Genomic DNA, 16,089 nt, shown 5'->3' with positions numbered 1-16,089 from the left:
GCTTTATGACATCTCAATTCACTTTACGACCACATGGCTTGCTTTATGACCGTGGTGACTTGCTTTACAACCACTGCGAAAATGGTCATAAAATCAGGTCCGATCACTTGATGCCTCACTTAATGACTGCATCGCTTAGCAACCAAAATTTTGGTCCCTATTGCAGTCATTAAGCGAGGACTACCTGTAGACAAAATCTGTACAACACTAACCAGTGGATCACACTTCAGCTGATATATTGTACAAACCCAGCCAAAACGGTCAGGCAAAGTTCCCAATTCCAAGGCATCTCAGAGCATCAAGTTACTTCGTGCAGAAGTGTTGATAACACTGTACTGGACTATCCTAATCCTCCAAAATTTCAGCCTTATCATCTGTTGGATATGAACATAGTTTTAATAGGTGCTGGGAATGACAAAAAATGGAAGGTAGTTTGGCTATATAACTCAATAGTGAGTTGCTGTTGAGTCCAGGGTGTATGCCAAGGAGAGCTGCACACTTTATTTCAGCCAAAGCAGCATATGGCTGTTTTCTCCATACATACAGGAAGCCCTGTTACATTCCTCTGGGTTAAAAGGACCTATTACCTCAGGGCTGCAAAGAATCCAGAAGACTATTAGTTGGTAACAAACAGCCAAAGATGTTTATATCTCTTTGCTACCATTTTACTGTCTGGATTCTTGCAGCCCACATTCGGTAATCCTGGATTACAAGAACAACAAGAACTCTTCCCCCAGGGGAGTATTGCATTATTACAACCTGGCCTTCTCTTGTCAGTGTGAGACATGGGCAGATCAGCCAACCTGGAACAATGTCAGCAAATATTTTAGGCTGCTTCTAGTAGGAGAAAGCAGTAGCAAAAAGTCCTTGATATTTTCTGCACCCAACCAATTCTTGAGGAAAGAAAGTTGTGCGCAGCTGCCAACGTCCTGAGGTTTGAATGAGCCGGACAGATCTGTTAGTCAAAGGCAAGGCATAGCTTTTGTGTTCTTTTTGATCTTATTTAATAGGCAAATACTAGTCATACAGTTTCTAAAAATGTCCTGAACATAGTCGTCGTATGCTTTTTCCTTTATGTTAAATCATTTTATGCTGCAAAACACTAGGCTTCTTGACATATGTAGCACTTTGATAACAGGCTTTCATCATATGAAACAGACAAAATATCCAGGACAAACATAGATGTCCAGAACAAGGTGTTTGGCAAATGACTTGATATCACGAATTGTTTGGGCAAAGGGTAATGAATTACTCCTTCAGCTTGTGCATCTTGACTGGCTAAGATGCTTCTTCCACTGGCCTCTTATCACTTGTGGATGCCATTTAGCTGCTGTTCCCTCACCTCAAATGAGTGTTGGTGTTTGGCTGGGGACCGGAACTAAATTCAGCATTTGGCAAATGGGAGATCAAATTCTGAAGTAGCAATTCAGCAACAGAAAACCCGTTTGGTCTAGTGGGGAAGGCTCCAGGCTAGAAACCAGGAGACTGAGAGTTCTAGTGCTGCCTTTGTCATGAGAGCCGCCTGGGTGACTTTGGGCCAGTCACTCCCTCTGAGCCTATGATGTCAGGCTTGGGCGACAAGTTGGTCAGTCAATTCCTGATGCAACCAATGGATCAACATTCAGTTGATCCAAAAAAGCAGACCCTGCACCCATGGGAAAAATGCTAGGAAGAAAAAAAATTCAACAGAAATATGGGAATTATTTAACATTATATTTTAATCTACCTTCCCCTCCCTACCAGGGCCATTGCAGAGTGACCACTTGCAGAGTGACCACTTTGAAGTAGGCAAGACTAAAACAGCATTGCTGACCCACTAAACTCCATGGCAGAATTAAGATTTGGATCTGGATCTTCCTGGTAGATACTTGGTTACTCTAACCTCTAAACCGCACCATGGTGGTTTGTATCCATAAATCAGACCCACAAGCACTTGCAGCTTTAAAAGGCTCATTGGTTACACAGGTTAAGTAATTGCCAGGGTGGGGTTAGCGATTTAAAGGCAGCCCAGAAGGCAGTGTCCGAGATACATTTGTAGTTTGTGGCTGAATAAGTCATTTGTGCATGTTCTGTTCCAGTTAGGTAAGTACTAGAATAATAGAACTATGTTCTGAATTATTGCTAGTTGGAGGGATAGCTGGCTTGTTCCACACGTAGCTATGTAGTTATTTTGTAGATGTGTTTGTTTCTTGATACAGCTGCCCAGAGTCCCCTGTATGAGGGAGATGGGCGGTGATAAAAATCTGATAAATAAAACAACTTACAAACTGTGCTACAGTGCAGTTTGTTCCACAAGACAAACTTGGTTGGCTTTGTACAATGAGCTTCACTGTGGTTTATAAGACAAGCAAACCCAAAGCACACTAAGAGTTTGGCTTAAGAGTTTGGGGAAATGTGCGTATGTCATAAATCCTATTAATTGTGGTTTATTTGGTAAGCCACAAGCTATGGCTTGTTGCACCATATGAACCAGGCTGCTGTGTGTTTTCAGTAGGTGGTGGAAGGAAAGATTTAAGATTTTGGTTTTGGGGGTAGACTTATTTTCAGATTTATTCATTTTTTTTCTGTATAAGGTAAAATAAAAATTTTGAGGTGAGTCTGACTGCTGATCGTTAAACAGGTATATCTCTAGAATCTTGCCATTGATAACAGAAGTGACTTGTCATTAGTATAGCTAGCTGTCTTAGGTGTGTTGCATTATTAAACATGATATGTTGGATAGTCTGTCAAAAAGCAGCTTCCTTTAAAAGGGATGGGGTGCTTCTTCCTCCCCCCTTTTTTTTCTTTTTGGCATGTGGACTGAAGCTGAAATATTCAGTGAAAATGGTTTCTAAACTGTTCTATACATTTCTTGCTTTTGTAAATGGAGTAAGCACTAAGCATGATTACTCAGGGAATGAGTCACCAAGTGACTATCCTTTTTTCTGCCTGGCATTAACTACATACACAAAGAATGAAAAGGCTAAAAATGGGTTCTTCATAAAAAGTTTTTCTGCTCCTTTTGGAGATGCTGAATTGGTCTCCAAATGTACCCACTCAAACTAATTTTATACTTGATTTAAAAGCTTCTCTTTTTCTTCATTCTCTCTCCAGGCCCAAGAAGAACTGGGCAGAAGGGCAGTAATTGTCCCAACAACAAATCAGCAGGCTCTAGAAAATCCAGCATCCTGTTTGCATTTGCTGTTCAGGAGTCTGTTTGGCCTCTTAGTTCAGAGTTTTCCAGAATTTGCAGTTGGCAGAGTCAAAGAGGGTTCAGAAATGCAGGCTGCTACTGTGACAGAACATTTTATTGCATCGGGTGCCCAGCTGGTTGCTGATGTTTTGACTGGTCTCCTCTACAGCAGCTGGGAAATGGGGGATAGCTTTTCTCCGGAGGGAGCCCAGGATGAGGGAAGCAGTTCATCTTCAGAGGATAATCAGTGGACATCACCGCACTGGTCGAGATCCAGCATGAAGTCAGAGATAAGGCGCCTACAGACATTTCAGCTCTGGCCAGCAAGTGTTCCTGTTTCTCCAGCTGATCTGGCAGCTGCTGGTTTTTATTTTGTTGGTCCAGCTGACACTGTCCAGTGTTTCTGCTGTGGTGGGTTGTTGTTCAATTGGTTAGCTGAAGAGGATCCCATGGCAGAGCACAAGAAATTCTTCCCGACATGCCTGTTTGTCCAAGGCAAAACTGTAGGAAACTGCCGACAGATGCCTTGGAGTGAAGAGCCCCAGGACTGTGTAGATGGCCAGTTTCTTGGCATGCTACAAAGTTTAAATGTGGAGGAGACCACTGTAGGTGGTCAACCAGAATACCCATATATGGAGACAGAAGGAGATCGGTTGGTAACATTTGAGAATTGGCCATCTTATGCTCCGGTGTCTCCTGAGTTGTTGGCCAGAGCTGGCTTCTTCTATACAGGTAGGGGAGGAAATGAGAATTGCTTTTGCTGGGTAAGACCAAGGCTCCATCTATGCTTACAATATTCCTTGAAACTTAGGAATAGGGTATGAAACTGGTGGTCTTATTAGTACTCTATTTTGTATTTATTTTTTTTATTATTAAATGTATATTCTGCCTTTACTTTGTATAACTCAAGGAGGCATACCTAATGCTCCCACCCCATTTTCCCCACAAGAACCCTGTGAAGTGGGTTGGGTTAAAGAGTGGCGCAGAGTCACCCAGCCGGCTTTCATGCCTAAAGGAGGCCTAGAACTCACTGTCTCCTAGTTTCTAGTCTGGTACCTTAACCGCTCCATCATCCTGGCTCTCTTGTATGAAGCGGTATGAGACCTTTGAATATGTAAGTTCTGTTTTTGTTTACTTAACTAATTAGTCTAGATTCTATACAGTTTGCTTAATTTGTTGAAAGCCACTGAAACTTTGGCCAGGAACCACTGGGGATAGCTCTCTATGAACAGCACTGTCGCACTTCTCAAATCTCCAGTGTGTCTCAGCAGCTTAAAATGTTCTCTCGTCCTCTCTGAACTGGGTAAAAATATAAGATTTAAATCCCTCCTAAGCTACTACAAAGAGGAGACCTCCCTCAGTTCCAATGGAAGCTTACAGTAAAGGTGTGCCATGAAAAAGCAGAATTTATGGTTGCTGTTAGATATACCTACAGCAACCTGCAAATGGTGCCCTGTTAAAGAGCAGAGAGTGTAGTGTGGAGTAGTTGATAATTTGGACCTAAGCCACGAAAGGCTTTACACTTGGTCATTCCTCTGGGAGGAATCCTTTCTTCCAGAGGAGCAATCCTTCCCATTCTAAGTACTTGGCACCCTATGGAAAATAATACACAGCCATAGCTGTGAATGTGTTGCTGTTTATTCGTCCAGTCGCTTCCGACTCTTCGTGACTTCATGGACCAGCCCACGCCAGAGCTTCCTGTCGGTCATCAACACCCCCAGCTGCCCCAGGGACGAGTCCGTCACCTCCAGAATATCATCCCTCCATCTTGCCCTTGGTCCGTCCCTCTTCCTTTTGCCTTCCACTCTCCCTAGCATCAGCATCTTCTCCAGGGTGTCCTGTCTTCTCATTATGTGGCCAAAGTATTTCAGTTTTGCCTTTAATATCATTCCCTCAAGTGAGCAGTCTGGCTTGATTTCCTGGAGGATGGACTGGTTTGATCTTGCTGCAGATGTACAGTTGAATATTTATTTAATCAATTTGTAAAACTGCCCATCTCAACAAGTACCTCTGGGTGGTGAATAATAACAAATATCTCCCCCCACTGCTAAGAAGGCAAGGATTTCTCAATGGGAGTAAGATCATGGGTGCAGTATTTTCTCCTTTGACTTGCCATCAATTTTGAACTCCTAGGTGCAGCGGTTTGGTAGTGGTGTGCATGCTTGTAAATACTTGTTGAAATCTCCAAACAGACTAAAATGGAGGACAATTCCGGCTTTGGTCACTGGAAAGATAATTCAATCTGCATGGCTTACCTGTGTTCTCCTTACCTACCCTTTCCATGCTGGAAACTCTTAATTCTGCATGACTTTCTATAGACCAGAGTTTTTTCAACCTTGGCAGCTTGAAGATGTGTGGACTTCAACTCCCAGAATTCCCCAGCCAGCATGCTGCCAAGGTTGAGAAACACTGATATAGACAGTAGGCTTCTGCTGTCCTGAGTGAAGAGTGAATCTGGCCTTGTCGCCCCATGATGAATATAAAGATAGGTGGACTTGAGTTGATTCCCTGAATTCTGTACCGGTTCTTGGTTCTGTTCGCTTGCTAATTTTACTGGACCTGCCAAGAAAAATCTCCAACCAATTACAAGAGGGAGATCTCTAACTGTTGTAGCAGTACTTTGTCTCCTGGCGAAAGCTGCTGCAGCAGTGAGGGCAGTGCTTAATCCTTACCATAATTTTAATTCTGAGTGGGGGCCATGGCATCTTCAAGCATCTGGCAATGATCTTTTGTTTCTGTTGACCAACATGGGATCTTTTATCATGGATGTTTTCAGGCCAGCAAGATTATGTGCGGTGTTTCTACTGTGATGGTGCATTGAGGAACTGGGAACAAGGAGATGATCCCTGGACAGAGCATGCCAGGTGGTTTCCAAGGTGATACATTCTGATGTACATATTTTTCTTTTCCTTCCATTCTCCAAGTCTTGTAGGAACTGACATGGGCAGACTTTTTTGACCCTGAAGTTTAAGTATCTCTTGGATGTAACTGATAATAGGCAAAAAAGCCCACTGCCCCACTGCCCATGGATTCAAGGATTGTGCCAACCATGGTATGCTTTGTTTGGATTTGGTTCAGCATGCTCTGTAAATTCAACCATTGTGGCTTACTCAATAGCCCAAAGCTAGAACAGCCCATAGCTTGCTGTAATTTGTAATGTGAATCTAATCAATATGTAGTGTTTTGCCCCTCATGAATCTGCTCCTAGTTGAAGAATTATGAAATCTGTTCTTTTCATAGCAGTAAGGTGTGTGTGTTGTCTTTCTGTCATATGGCAGTTTTACTGAGTATTTTGTGTCAAAACACAAACTGGAAATGTAAGTCAAGAACTGAATTAAAATGTTATACTTGACTATATCCTCCAGAAGTACCTCTAACTCTGGTTATTTCACAAAGGGAAGTTCAGTATAAGTAACTGGCCTCAAATACATTTTGTGTTTTCTCTTTGGAAGAATGAAAAACTCCACAGAAGGTTTCAGAGGACAGCGCCAGAATCATCTGCTTCAGATTTGTTCAGATTTTCTGTTAATAGGATGAAAAGCTAAAGCATGGTATGGCTGACATATCCAACTGAAGACATCTTTGCCAAAAAAAGACCCTGTTGCTCTAGTCAAACCTGTTTGTGCTGTTTAATAAATTCATCCTCATCTGCTGCATAGAGGATATTAGATCATATTAGTTTTATTCTCTGGGAACAAGCCCTGTTGAATTCCATGAGACTTCCCATTACAATAGTCAGTTATAGGATTGCACTGTTAATGGATGATCCAATGGAAGATAACTTTTTACACCCCTCAGTTGCAATTTGACACTAAGCAGCCAACAGTATTTGCAATTAACCTTTTTCTTCCTTCCCCTTTTACCCTGACTTCCGTAGATGTGCATTTCTGCTGCAGTCCAGAGGGGGAGATTTCATAAATCACATCCAAGAATCTAATCTAATGTTGGTGAGTGTGCATGTGTCTTCTGTATGACTGTAAGTTAAATAATACCTGATGCTGTTAAATGGGTATGTAACAGGGACTCCCCTCATCCATTACCTTATTGTGGGTGAGGTGGCCTACCTGGCATGTATAACCAAAGACTTGGGTGGGTTGGAGGGGGTTCTTTTTCTCTGAGATGTGGCCAGTGGGGTTTGGCACGAGCTGTGATCCCAGGGTGGAGTGTCATCCAGGAAGTTTTGGAAGCTCTGCAGTGCAAATAACTGGATGTGAGACCCTGTGATTAAAGTTGGGCTCCAGGGAACACTTGGGTGTGTGGCTGCTGTTATTTCCTCCTTGTTGCACAGTGAAATCCTTGCCCAAAGTGTTCAAATCCACACTGAGCTGGCAGTGGAGTCTCCAAGACTGATAATGCTGGGAGCCTTTAATTGGCCTCACGTAGCATACAGTCTGGTATGGGATTCATGACAATCATAGACTTGATCCAGTTACTGAGGGCCCAACACCCACAGGTGGTCATATGCTAGATCTGTTTTTTTTCTCCAAGCAGCTGCAACATGATCTGAAGATGGAGGATGTTGCCATCACTCCTTTGTCATGCTCAGATCTCTGTTTGGCTTGCTGATGCTGCCCTTTCATGTAGGGAGGTAGGATCTATTTAATTGGTCCATTCTGGATGACTAATGATCTGGATGGGTTCCAGAGGAAGCTTTTGTTTTTTCCTGTGGATGTGGACAATTTGATCAAGGGCTTCGTCCCTGTCTGGAAGAGAGGCGTGATAAGTATCTCAGATTGGATTGCTCCTATATGGCCTCTTCTGGCTTGTTGATTTCTTGGGCCTCCCTGGTTTTCTGTTGTGCTTCATGGGATAAAAAAAATCAAAACAGACACTGTGAGCACCATTTGAGAAAGACAAAGAGTGAATCTGACTACACATGTCAGAGGTCGTATTAGGAATTACACAGTGGTGATAAGAACAGCAAAATGTATTTCTTCCATCCACAGATAGTTGGTCAGTGGCTCAGTTGAAAGTGACCCATTCTTTACGTGGAGAGGGGATAGGTCACAAGAATATTGACAGGGCCATTATGAGAAATGTTCTAGTCATTTGGCAGATACTCAGATCAACTCTGACAGGTCAGGCCCAAAGGCACAGTCTTGTTACCTAGGAAATGACTGACTCTTTGTCACCTGAGGAAATCAACAGGACCTGTTAGTCCAGCCACTTGTGATTTAGATTTATGTTCCTCTTCATTGGTTAAGGCCTCCCAGGAAGTGATGTGAGGTTGGATCCAGGGTGTGGTAAATTTATTCTTAGGAAAGGGAATAGTTCTGCCTGCCTTGAAGCAGGCAGTGGTGAGCCCTTTCCTCAGGAAGCTTTTGCTGGATACAACAATTCTGGACAATTTTCATCCTATCTCCAACCTTCCCCTTTTGGATAAGATTGCTGAGAAGGTGATTGGATTACAGCTCTAAAAAGCCCTGAAAGAAGAGGATTATCTGGACCCATTTTAGTCAGGTTTCAGGCTAGGACATTGTACTGACAAAGCATTGAGTGCACTTGTTGATCTTTGGTGGAGCTGGGATGGGGCTGGTGCAACTGTACTGGTGGTTCTTGATCCCTCAGCAGCTTTTGATATTGATTGGTATTCTCCTGGAAAGGCTATGGGGTTTAGGAATGGGAGGCTGGTGATGTAGTGGTTCTACTCTTTCTCTGTGGCTGGTTCCAATCAGTCCAGCCCAAAGTTCCTAGTCTGTGAGGTGCATCAGGGCTCAGTGTTCTCACCCTTCCCATTTAATATCTATATGATGGATGATATCACACTATGACAAAGGGTCAGGTATCTTCAGTACACTGATGATACTCAGATCTATATTTCAACCCCTGTATATCTTAACCCTTAGTCTGTCAAGGTCATGTCCCAGGGCCTGGAGGCTGCTTAGGTCTAGATGGGATTGTATAGGCTGAAACTCAGTCCTGAGAAGAGTGAGTGGCTATGAGGGCACAGTTCTTCTGGTGCTGGATGTTCTCCATCTAGATTATGAATTGGGTGGGAGCATGCCTTGGTCACCTTGCATGTGGATTACTGCAATGTGCTCTACATGGAGCTACCCTTGAAGACCTCTTGGAAGCTGGTCCAGAATGCAACAGCACAAGCAGTTATGGGCACATCTGGTATGCCCATGTAACACCTATGCTATGCAAGCTGCACTGATTACCAGTGAGCTTCTGGGTGCAATTCAGGGTGCTGGTTGTCAGCTATAAAGCCTTTTATGGCGTAGGGCCTGGCTAGCCCAGAGCCACTGGGAGTCGGGCAGCATATAAATGTAATAAATCATCATATCAGGGACTGCCTGTCTTTCACACTTCTGTCATCCCTGTAAGATCTGACAGAATGGGAGCCTTTCATGTCCCTTTGTTAAACAGTGTCATCTGAGAGGGCCTAGGGAGTGTGTCTTCTCTGGCACAGCACCTGCCCTTTGGAAAAGCATCCCTCTAGAAGTTCAGACTGCCCCAATCTGCAAGCCTTTAAACCAGTGTTTTCAACCTTGGCAACTTTCAGATGTGTGGACTTCAACTCCCAGAATCCCTCAGCCAGCATGGCTGGTTAGGGGATTCTGGGGGTTGAAGTCCACACATCTGAAAGTTGCCAAGGTTGAGAAACTCTGCTGTAAACAATCTCTGAAAATCCCCTATTTCCCTCAGGCCCTGGGATGGGTCAGAGAGTTGCCCATCTAGTGTGCAGTATCTGTTTCAGTTAAAGTATGTCTGTTCCCTCTGTTTTACCATTACTGTTTTGTTTTGTTTTGAGTCATTAGATCTGTTTTTAATCTGTACACCATTCAGAATCTGAGTTTGGTGGCTGTATACATTAGAAATATATACAGTTTTCTCCTTGGTGACACTTGCCTTGCCTTGGTTTTCAGGAAGACAACTTGCATTGGTCTGAAGACTATTCTGAAAGCCCTTGTGGTAGGTGCTCTTATAGAAAAGAGGTTGATGTCTTGCTTAATTTTGGTACAGTTACTGTTAATTCTAACCTCTCAGGCAATTATGTCTTGTGACTCAAGCAGGACACCTCCGTGCTATTTGCCCATTATCCCATGATCGTACATTTTAGAATTACCCTGTAAGGATACCATGTGGATTACTTGTGCCCACCCTGTTATTATAATGTGGATTTTCAGTACCAGCAACAGTATATTAGTGGTATAGAAGGAATAACTCTCTCACCTTTAAGAAATTGCAACATAATCTATTATCAAGTAGTGTTGTATGCCAAAATCAGGGCTCAAGGAAAGAACATTCCTGAGAAGCACGGCACAGAGGCAGTATTCAAATCTGAAGGAGGTAAGATGGAAAGGCTGAATATTGTGAGAATTTAGGCAAGAATACCAATCCCAAAAGGTGGAAAGTGCATTGATAGCTAGAAGCAAATAAATCCCCCTTAGTTTGGCTTGCGTGATAGTATAGAATTTGCTATTTAACTGCAATGGGAACCAGCTTCCTGTCATTACTCTACTCCCATCTTGTGGATAGGATGGGAAACCTAGAGTCAGTTTTCCCACACCTGATCACCATGACGCAAAATGCCCCCTTAATGGGCTGTTCCCCGCCCTGGTGATGGGCCTGAGGCTGGATGCCATGCGATGGAGATTAGTTATCCAACTGCGTCCAAACAAGTCCCGTATTTGCTTCAGGCAATGTAGGATCCAAACAGCGGCCAGGCAGAGGACACGAGATACGGCCAGCCCTCGCCTGCTCTGAGTTATGACAGTGTGTGTTTGTAGTGCTCAGAATGCTTACTGCCCTACCGTGGGCCAGGATAGGCTCACTATAACGATGAGGTGCTGAAGCTTGGAGAAATAAATGTTAAGGCCATCATAAGAGCACCTCTTCATTCTTGTCCTTTTCTGTAAGCCACATGTGCATATCTGCTTGCAAAGTCTTGCTCCTTAGTGTGGCATTAAGCACACTTCACGTGCTCGGGTTTTCTGTGACTTCCCTGGAGACCAGCTTCCCACAACTTTTGAACACCAAATCAGCTCTCTAGTGCAGACCTGTACTACCGGGGTCTCTGGGCCAAGAAGTCCTTGAGTCTGGCCCACAAAGCTCCTTCCGAAGTTGTATAAGGCTTTATGTCCTTACTTACAGAAAAGTAGGATAGTGATCATAGCAGCTGTATGTACCTCGGTTTTAAGTATGCTTGAAGTTAAATGTAGTTGTGCTGACCCTGCCCTTTTTTTTATCCTGGCTTCAATCATTTGGGGTGATTATAAGGCTGCTAAAAAGCCAAGGGCAATCTAAGGCCTCCCAAGAGATGAGCAGCTACCCTCTAGGGATGTCCAGTGCATGTTTGTTGTATGAAGTGCGTAAGTAGATGCCAGCATGGTGTCTCTCTAATCAGTTTGTGTTCTCATTATCAACGAGACCCATTCAATAAAACTTGCATAGACAAAGAGGTGTCACTCTGCTCTTAATAAGTCACTATTCTCTGTGAGTTAAAACCTTTTCCCATGGACCCAACTGCATTCCATGCTTTCCATTGGTATTGTGTCATTTAGTTTATCTGTGAGCATGATCTGGAAAATTCTGTCTTTACTGGTGAAACAAAACAAAGGCATTTTTGTTCGACACGGAAGAAATTACCTACACTTTTATTCAATCTTGAAGGCTGCATTGCCATGATAGCTTGCAGTTCATAGACTATGCATGTGTGTTTGCATATATGGACTGACATGGACTAGGTCAGCCCCCTCTTCATCTTAGCAGGAGATCTGGGGATGAGAGCTCACAGGGGTAATGCCTCCCCCTTTCCCCTTGCAATCTGAATTGATCAGTTAGATTTTATAAATATCTCAAATGAGCTAATGGAGAGAATAGTTGCACTGAAATACTTGATCGAGATAAACAAGCTCAACATTCCACTTAATACAATTTAAGTATTAGATTTAGACAAAGTCAAAGCTTGATATAGAAAATGTGCATACTGGAAACCTGTGATTTACACAGCTGTACAGTGTATATTTTTAAAAAATCTTTGAACCCTTTTTGATCCACCAGTGTAACGTGCCCAAATTGCTGTTAATTGAGGAATATGCGCATGTCTCATGTGGATTTTTTCCTAAGCTACAGTTTTTGGCAGCTTAATCTGTAACAGCAGATACAGAAACTTCTAAAGAAAAATACAACAGTGAATAATGATCCATTATGTGCCCCACCGCCATTGTTTCCAAGAAGTCACTGTGTTCTCTGCAGTGTTTTCCTCCAGCAGAAATTAAAATCACTGTTGATGGAAGTGTTGAGTATGCATGTGCAAATAATCCAAAATCAAGGGAATAATCCAAAATCAGAGTCCCACTGATTCTGTTGCTTCTGGCCAGAGTGTTTCAGCATAAAGTGCGCATTCAGAAGTTTGTTCTGATGGTATCCTTTCAACACTGAATTGATAGGGGGTTATTTTATATAACTTCTGCAAATGTCTTTGAGACGCATTGACCTTTCCTTTGAACTAAGGCAGATATCCTTCTAAGCATTGTCTTCTAATGCACTCTGTCATGTTCACGTCTCCATACAGAGTCTGGTGAAAGAGAACCAGATCCTTGGAGAGTGAGAAGAGAAACGGAAGTAGAACACTCACGTGAGCCAGGTAAAGATCCATGCAGGTGGAGAACAATTGCGAATGAAAGAGTAACAGGCTGTCTTACTTGCTACTAGTACCTATTAGCTACTACTTACAATAAAAATGGCTGAAATTGGTCATGACTTTGGGTGCTTCCTCATGAATATTCCAGACCAGTTTGAAAGCATCTCTTCTCCCCTGTGTCACCATGATGTCATCTGCATTATAGAATTAAGCTAAATAATTTCTGCCTTAGCTGCAAAATAGTTGAAACCACTACAAAACTAGTGGACTTTTGTCTTTCTGCTTGATAGCTTTACTTCCATTCAGTAACGAAGCAGGCAGGAGCAGGAGTGATGTTGACAAGTATTTTGATTCGTTGTTTCTTTCTCTTCAGCAGGAGAAAATACCTGTAAAGGGCCAGGTAGCTGGGTTTCTTTTTCTTAATTTCCTTTATGTGGGATGGGAGTGAAGGACCAGGCCAGCGGTAATTGCTATGCTGATTTGATAGAAATGTTCTCAGCATTTCAAATCAGAAGAGAGGACCACTGTAGATAGCTTTCAAACTGCTTGGGGAGTTTGAGGAGTGAAACCCTGACAGTCTGGAAGTGTCCTAAGTCTAAATCAAACTAAATGTATGAACCTAGAATAATTACGGTGTGCCATCAAGTCACCTCTTATCAACCACATAGGTTTTCTCCAAACCAACCTCGTCCTTCAGGTCCTCCAGCGGTGCACCCATTACTTCTATAACTGGGACCTGATGCTGGCCTTCCCCTTCTTTTCTTTTCTTCCAGTACCTAGAATAGCTAATGTTTATTTCTTCTTGGAGGTATGAGAATGAGCACTGTTCTTACATAAAATAACTCTTCTGTTGCAAAGCATCCTTTTCCAGCCTCATGCTTCTTAATGTGCTGGCTGGGGAATTCTGGGAGTTGAAGCCCACACATCTTAACATTGCTGAGGTTGGGAAACACTGCAGTATATTATGGCTCTCATCATTCCTATGGTCAGCAACGAGACCTGCAGTCCAACTTATCTAAATGACATCCGATGGATAAAGTTGGCATATACTATTCTGGTGAATCCAGTTGTTAGGATTTTTTATGCAAGATGATCGCTTCATATGACCACTTTCCATCACAAAAAATGGGATGTGGCTGCTTGACTATCTGCACAAATGATACCCCAATGTATTCCCCATAAATTAAGCTTGAGCTGATTAATACTGCAATCAGACTTCACAAGTCTATCTTGTATTCCTGGACTGTAAGCCCAGAGCGATCCAACTTGCTATAGGGATTGCCTTCTGAACTGTCTCCTCCCTCTCTTCAGCATCTGCCATGAGCATGGAAGAGAAGCTGCGCCGGCTTCAGGAGGAACGGATGTGCAAGGTGTGCATGGACAAAGATGTGTCCATTGTGCTGGTACCATGTGGCCACTTAGTGGTGTGTGCTGAATGTGCTCCTAATCTGAGCCGCTGCCCCATCTGCAGAGGGGTCATTCGGGACAGCGTGAAGACATTCTTGTCCTGACTTGAAAGGTAGGTAAAGCATTGAACCCGTAACAAAAGAGAGATTGGCAGTCTCCAAACATATAAAGCAGGCGGGGAAGCTAAATAGTGATAGATTCTTACAGGGTTCAGCTGATATGGGGCTACCTTAAAGTTGAACAAAGGTATTTTGGTCTGTGTTCCTTCTACTGGTATAAAGCAGTGCGTCCTCTAATAAGTAGTACTTAATGCAGGCTTTCATGGCCTGATAATGCTATACCTGAGGGCCATGGCAGAGAGCAGCTTCCTTCATCTTTCCCTTCTGTTACTGTTTGGCACTTAGTTGGGTAGCTCAGAGAGGGCTGCCATAGTCTACTTCTGCCCACCAGGCTAGCCCATGGTGCTTTGAATGAGATTGATAGGTTTCACCCAGGAGACTCCCACATTCAAACACTTGTGAAGACTTCGTTGCTATATCACCTTGTCTTGATGGTGGGATAGCAACTGAAAAACTGGGCAGAAGTGTTACAGACAAATTATGAGCTGCCTGTTCATTCCTCCCAATTGCAAGGCACGGTTGAGAAATAACAGGCAAACACGTCACAAGGAAACTTCTTGCCTTTTCAGAATCTTCAGCCGCTAATCCTTCCTCTTGATGAACTCTTTTGGCCCAGGAAGACTCCGCATGAGAGGGAGCAGGAATCAGACAAGGACTTGAGTAAATACTGGGATCCTTTATTTATTTGTTTGACTTTGCTGGTAGGCTGCCCATTTCCAAAAAGGCTCACTTCCCTCCTCGGCATCCTGCGTTCCCAAATGGCCTTGCTGAACTTCTGGATTGTAGCTTCTTTGAGACCTTCTATTTCAATAATATCAAAGATGAAAGATATTCCAAAGGTTTGTCGTGTCGACAGACTGGCAGCTTCTAGGGAGAGTTATTTAAAGCATATTTCAAAACTCTACTCCCAATTCTTACTTGTGTAAGGTGTTAAAGCAGACAATTTTGAGTGGTGTGTGTGTGTGTGTGTTGACTTGCAATGTTTTTCTTTAAGGAGAATAAAACAGTCAACCTTTCTGGAATCATTTCTAACAATTTCTGTAAGTAATGTTTTATTTATTTTTATTGCATTAAATTTATAAACCACCTGACTCCATTATGGCTCTGGGCAGTACACGGTATACAAAATGTAAAATAAAACAATCCACACAATGCAAGAATAACATCTGGAGAAGAACCACCACCATCTCATAGATCGGACAACCCACAAGCGGCCCGCCACCTACCCTAGCCCAAGGCCTGGGAAAAGAGGGTTAAGGGATCATCTAAATAATATTAGGGTGGGGGCCATTTGAATATCGGGGGGGGGGCTGTTATTCCAGAAGGCAGGCACTGCAATGGAGGAGGCCTGGTTCTTGGTTCCCACCAGTTGACATTGCTTAATCAATGGGACTTGAAGCACGCTGGGTCATACAGGACATGTAGTAGTAGTACTAAAGCCATTAAGTCAAACTTCATTCTTGGTGAATCTATAGGATTTCTTAGCATTTGACTTTCTTGGTATTTGGCTGTCTTGGGAACCCTATGGAAAAGTGATTTGCAACTGCCTTCTCCCAGGTTTTTTGTTTAATTTCTCAGTCAAATCTACAGCCCTGGAGATTTCCCATCCCAATGCCTTGCTTAAAAATTTCCCCGTATCAGGCAGGGCCACCTAGATGCTGCACCTGCTGAAGGTCAAGTCTCCCTCCAATTGAGCTTCGCATCTGATGGTAGCTCCATGGATTTATTGGCAGCATATGGATTTGCCATTTGCCGCTTGGAACTGTTTGCTGGAAGAGCAGCACAGAAGTACCAGTAATCAA

General features: G+C 43.1%; 1 protein-coding gene across 1 annotated transcript; it reads left to right on the top strand.

The window, feature by feature from the left end:
* Positions 1-3,104: 3,104 nt before the first annotated feature.
* On the top strand, positions 3,105-14,969 carry BIRC7 (baculoviral IAP repeat containing 7). The gene is made up of 7 exons (XM_063300039.1): positions 3,105-3,904; positions 5,949-6,048; positions 7,050-7,119; positions 10,042-10,087; positions 12,693-12,764; positions 14,073-14,280; positions 14,857-14,969. Exons 1-6 carry the CDS (start codon positions 3,259-3,261, stop codon positions 14,270-14,272), a joined length of 1,134 nt encoding a protein of 377 aa, XP_063156109.1. The 5' UTR covers positions 3,105-3,258; the 3' UTR covers positions 14,273-14,280; positions 14,857-14,969.
* The last annotated feature ends 1,120 nt before the right edge of the window (positions 14,970-16,089 follow it).

This window comes from Candoia aspera, chromosome 3 (assembly GCF_035149785.1).
Source record: "Candoia aspera isolate rCanAsp1 chromosome 3, rCanAsp1.hap2, whole genome shotgun sequence".
NCBI lineage: Eukaryota > Metazoa > Chordata > Lepidosauria > Squamata > Boidae > Candoia > Candoia aspera.
The sequence above is the reverse complement of the archived record's forward strand: the minus strand, read 5'-3'. Positions and strand labels throughout refer to the sequence as shown.

What these genes read in the sequence shown, in the direction of transcription:
- BIRC7 (XM_063300039.1), top strand. Translation starts at nt 3,259, where the DNA reads ATGCAGGCTGCTACTGTGACAGAACATTTTATTGCATCGGGTGCCCAG. An exon ending in CATGCCAGGTGGTTTCCAAG is followed by an intron (nt 6,049 to 7,049) that starts GTGATACATTCT and finishes TGACTTCCGTAG; the next exon opens with ATGTGCATTTCTGCTGCAGT. An exon ending in AGAACACTCACGTGAGCCAG is followed by an intron (nt 12,765 to 14,072) that starts GTAAAGATCCAT and finishes CCCTCTCTTCAG; the next exon opens with CATCTGCCATGAGCATGGAA.